This window comes from Nyctereutes procyonoides, unplaced genomic scaffold (genome assembly GCF_905146905.1).
Source record: "Nyctereutes procyonoides isolate TBG_1078 unplaced genomic scaffold, NYPRO_anot_genome, whole genome shotgun sequence".
NCBI classification, from domain to species: Eukaryota; Metazoa; Chordata; class Mammalia; order Carnivora; family Canidae; genus Nyctereutes; species Nyctereutes procyonoides.
The window spans coordinates 25,055,973-25,061,452 of record NW_026575041.1 but is presented as its reverse complement, the minus strand read 5'-3'; the positions used below and the strand labels follow the sequence as shown (position 1 = coordinate 25,061,452).

Here is a 5,480-nt window from a genome sequence, read left to right as displayed (position 1 = left end):
TCAAGTCCCACATCGGACTCCCCTGCTTCTCACTTTGCCTATGTCTCTCTCTGTGTATCTCTCATGAATAAATAAATATAATTTTTTAAAAAGAACATTCTCCAAGATAGATCATATTGGAAAAAATCAGGCTTCACCATTGCACAAAGATTAAGTTCATAAGATGTGTATTTTTAGACAACACTATGAAACTTGAAGTCAACTACAAGAAAAATATTAGAAGGACCACCTCCACAAATGGAGGTTAAAGAACATCCTACTTAAGAATGAATGAGTCAACCAGTAAATTAAAGAAGAAATAAAAAATACATGGAAACAAATAAAAATGAAAACCTGACAGTGCACAACCTTTCAGATGTAGCAAAGGCAGTCATAAGAAGGAAGTTTATAGCAATACAGGCCTACCTCAGGATGCAAGAAAAGTCTCAAATATACAAACTAACCTTATACATAAAGGAGCTGGAAAAAGACTGGCAAATAAAGCCTAAAACCAGCAGAAGAAGGGAAATAATTAAGACTAGAGCAAAAATAAATGATACAGAAATAAAAAAAAACCCAAAACACAGTAGAACAGATCAACAAAAGTAGGAATTGATTCTTTGAAAGAATCAACAAAATTAATAAACCCCAAACAGATCTATCAAAAAGAAAAAGGACCCAAATAAATAAAATCATGAATGAAAGAGGAGAGATCAAAATCAATACTGTGGAAATATAATAATTATATGAGAATATTATGAGTAACCATATGCCAACAAATTCAGCAATCTGGAAGAAACGGAAAAATGCCTAGAAATGTATAAACTACCAAAACTGAAAAACAGAAAGAGACAGAAAATTTGCACAGACCCATCACCAGCAAAGAAACTGACTCAGGAATAATAATTAAAAAAAAATCTCCCAAAAAACAAGAGTTCAGGGCCAGATGCCCATGTCTGCCTTGTTTTTTTTTTTTCTGTTGTTGTTGTTTTTTAACTTTAAACAAATTTTTATTACACAAAGGTTGTCACATAATTGGATATTTTTCTACTTTGTACACAATTATTCTTGCTCTCCACAGAAAGGCTGCTTAACTTTTCATCTGGTGATGGCAAACACTAAAATCCTGCTTTTAACAGAATAGTAGTAAAAATGCCTCAGTTATTTAAGTTGAAAGCAGTACGTTGGTACATGGCTCTTGCACTCAGTTATCAGGAATGTACAAATGTCTTTTTATTCAAAAATACAAAATAAATTATCTGTAGGCATGGACAATGACAGCAGCAAACCATTATATGTTGTCAACTGAAACCAATAACTGATGGTTATAGCAATTTTCTTAAACATCAGCCAGCCTTTTCTTCAGTCATTTCCTTCAACTGACTTAAGTTATGGTTGAGGAACACAGCCTTGAGCTTCCTCTTATAGTTCATTAAGAATGGCAAAGCACTATTCTAGGAATCAGAACATGCCACCTCCCATACCACCTCCCATTCCATCCATTCCACCCATTCCTGGGTCCTTCTCTTCTTTAGGAATTTCGGTGACTACAACTTCTGCCATAGTTAACAGAGAGACCACTCCAGCAGCATCCAATAAAGCAGTTCTTACCACCTTAGTTGGATCAATGATTCCTTTTTCCACCATATTCACAGAATCTTCAAGCATAGCATCATAACCAACTTGTGAGGAACTCTGCATAATTTTCTCAACTATCAATGATCCTTCAACACCTGCATTCTTAGCAATGGTCATTGCAGGAATTTTGAGTGTTCTCTTAATAATTTCAATACCAATTCTTTGATCTTCATTAGCTGGAGTTATTGAATCCAAGGCTGGAATGCACTGAAGCAGGGCACAACCCCCTCCCAGAGCAACGCCTTCTTCAACAGCAGCTCTTGTGACATTGAGGGCATCTGTAACTCTGTCTTTCTTTTCATCCACTTCAACATCAGTTGTCCCACCAACCCTCAACACAGCTACTCCATCTGAGAGTTTTGCCAGACGTTCATTCAGCTTTTCCTTTCATATTCACTAGTTGTGATATCTAACTGCTCAATGATTTCTTGAATACGTTTTTCAATTTGATCCTTGTCACCTTTTCCTTTTAAAAGCATGGCATCATCTTTGGTCACAATGCCCTCTCCAACTTTTCCTAAGTAATGAGGCTGAACATCTTCGAGATTTAGAGTCAATCCTTCTTCCCCAAACACTGCACCACCAGTAGCAATAGCCATATCTTTAAGCTGGTTCTTTCTATTGTCACCCAAACCTGGAGCTTTGACTGCCACAACTGAAGACCGACTTTTAGCCTATTTAAAACAAGTGTACTCAGAGCTTATCCATCAACATCTTCAGCAATTATGACCAATGGCTTACGGTGAGCATTGGCAATTTCAAGAGCAGGTACAATGGACTGGACACTAGAAATCTTCTTTTCACTCAATAGTACATAGGCATCTTGGAATTCACATTTCTGACCTTTTGATGTATTAATAAAGTATAGAGAAATATAACCTCGATCAAACTTCATGCCTTCAATAATTCCCAATTTATTATTCAGTGTTTTTCCATCCTTTAGTGTGATGACACCCTTTCTTCCAACCTTTTTCATTTCATCAGAAATGATGTTGCCAATTTCTTTATCTCCATTTGCAGAAATCATAGCAACCTGAGCAATTTCTTCAGGGGTTGTCACGGGTTTAGACTGCTTCTTAAGTTCAGCGATTACAGCATCAACAGCTAACATTACACCTCTCCTGATTTCCACAGGATTAGCACCTTTGCTAATCATCTCGAAGCCTTCCTTGGCAATAGAGCATGGCAAGACAGTAGCAGTAGTGGCGCCATCCCCAGCCTCTTTGTGTGTGTTGTTGGCAACATCTTGAACAAGTTTAGTACCAATATTTTTATAATTGTCTTTTAAGTCAATTGACTTTTTTTTAATACATTTGTTTTTTTATTGGTGTTCAATTTACCAACAAACAGAATAACACCCAGTGCTCATCCCATCAAGTGCCCCCCTCAGTACCCGTCACCCACTCACCCCCACCCCCCGCCCTCCTCCCCTTCCACCACCCCTAGTTCGTTTCCCAGAGTTAGGAGTCTTCCATGTTCTGTCTCCCTTTCTGATATTTCCCACACATTTCTTCTCCCTTCCCTTATATTCCCTTTCACTATTATTCATATTCCCCAAATGAATGAGAACATATAATGTTTGTCCTTCTCCGATTGACTTACTTCACTCAGCATAATACCCTCCAGTTCCATCCACGTTGAAGCAAATGGTGGGTATTTGTCATTTCTAATGGCTGAGGAATATTCCATTGTATACATAAACCACATCTTCTTTATCCATTCATCTTTCGATGGACACCGAGGCTCCTTCCACAGTTTGGCTATTGTGAACATTGCTGCTAGAAACATCGGGGTGCAGGTGTCCTGGCGTTTCATTGCATCTGTATCTTTGAGGTAAATCCCCAACAGTGCAATTGCTGGGTCTAGGGCAGGTCTATTTTTAACCCTTTGAGGAACCTCCACACAGTTTTCCAGAGTGGCTGCACCAGTTCACATTCCCACCAACAGTGCAAGAGGCTCCCCTTTTCTCCGCATCCTCTCCAACATTTGTGGTTTCCTGCCTTGTTAATTTTCCCCATTCTCACTGGTGTGAGGTGGTATCTCATTGTGGTTTGGATTTGTATTTCCCTGATGGCAAGTGAGGCAGAGCATTTTCTCATGTGCATGTTGGCCATGTCTATGTCTTCCTCTGTGAGATTTCTCTTCATGTCTTTTGCCCATTTCATGGTTGGATTGTTTGTTTCTTTGGTGTTGAGTTTAATAAGTTCTTTATAGATCTTGGAAACTAGCCCTTTATCTGATACGACATTTGCAAATATCTTCTCCCATTCTGTAGGTTGTCTTTGAGTTTTGCTGACTGTATCCTTTGCTGTTGAAAAGCTTCTTATCTTGATGAAGTCCCAATAGTTCACTTTTGCTTTTGTTTCTTTTGCCTTCGTGGATGTATCTTGCAAGAAGTTACTGTGGCTGAGGTCAAAAAGGGTGTTGCCTGTGTTCTCCTCTGGGATTTTGATGGAATCTTGTCTCACATTTAGATCTTTCATCTATTTTGAATTTATCTTTGTGTATGGTGCAAGAGAGTGGTCCAGTTTCATTCTTCTGCATGTGGATGTCCAATTTTCCCAGCACCATCTATTGAAGAGACTGTCTTTCTTCCAGTGGAGAGTCTTTCCTCCTTTATCGAATATAGTTGACCATAAAGTTCAGGGTCCACCTCTGGGTTCTCTATTCTGACTTTGCTACGGTCACACCATCCTTTGTTACTTTGGGACTTCCCCAACTCTGTTCAATAATCACTGTTCTTCCCTTTGGCCCCATAGTAACGGATACAGCATCGGCTAGGAGATCTACACCTTGAAGCATTAAGGCTCGGGCATTGGCACCAAATTTTACATCCTTGGCAAAGGCCCGAGTGAGATGAGGATCCAGGGCTCTGGACACTGGCCTGATCTGACGGAAGCCTGCGGGTAATCGAAGCATTTCTGCGGGACCGCGGCGGAGCGTGCGGGCGGCGAGGCAGGCCGGCAGCGGCGACTGAGGGGCAGAGCCCCATGTTTGCCTTCAATCAAACATTTAAAGAAGAGTTAATACCTGTTCTTCTGAAATTTTTCCAAAAAATAGAAACGGAAGGAAAATTTCCAAGCTCATTCTATAAGGCCAGCATTACCTGACTCCAATACCAAACAACCCCAATAAAAGGGCTATAACTAGCCTATCCCTGATGAACATGGATGCAAAAATTCTCAACAAGATACTAGCAAATCAAATTTAACAGTGCATTAAAAGAGTTATTCACCAGGATAAATGGGATTTATTCCTGACCTGTGCTGCAAGGGTGGTTCAATATTTGCAAATCAATCAATGTGATACTTCACATTAATAAAAGAAAGGATAAGAACCATATGATCCTATCAATAGATGCAGGAAAAGCATTTAGCAAAATACAGTATCCTTTCTTTTTTTTTAAGATTTTATTTACTTAAGCATGAAAGACACACACACAGAAAGAGGTGGAGACATATGCAGAGGGAGAAGCAGTCTCTCTGTGGGGGCCTGATGCAGGACTCAATTCCAGGACCCCGGGATCACACCCTGAGCCAAAGGCAGATGCTTAACCACCGAGCTACCCAGGTGCCCCTACAGCAGCCTTTTTTTTTTTTTTAACATTTTATTTATTTATTCATAGAGACACATAGAGACAGAGGCAGAGACACAGGCAGAGGGAGAAGCAGGCTCCATGCAGGGAGACTGACGTGGGATTCCATCCCGGGTCTTCGGGATCACACCCTGGACTGAAGGTGGTGCTAAACCGCTGAGCCACCCAGGCTGCTATGGCAGCCTTTCTTTATTAAAAAACCCACAAGAAAGTAGAGATAGAAGGAATAATATACCTCAACATCATAAGGGCCACGTATGAAAGACAC

The 5,480-nt window shown here is 40.0% G+C and overlaps 1 protein-coding gene across 1 annotated transcript; it reads right to left on the bottom strand.

The window, feature by feature from the left end:
- Positions 1-1,440: 1,440 nt before the first annotated feature.
- Positions 1,441-4,598, bottom strand: LOC129506733 (60 kDa heat shock protein, mitochondrial-like). Its single transcript, XM_055320701.1, is given in 5 exon segments — positions 1,441-2,006; positions 2,009-2,272; positions 2,275-2,914; position 3,502; positions 4,292-4,598. Coding segments are annotated over 5 exon segments (1,716 nt in total). The 5' UTR covers positions 4,537-4,598.
- Between the last annotated feature and the right edge of the window lie 882 nt (positions 4,599-5,480).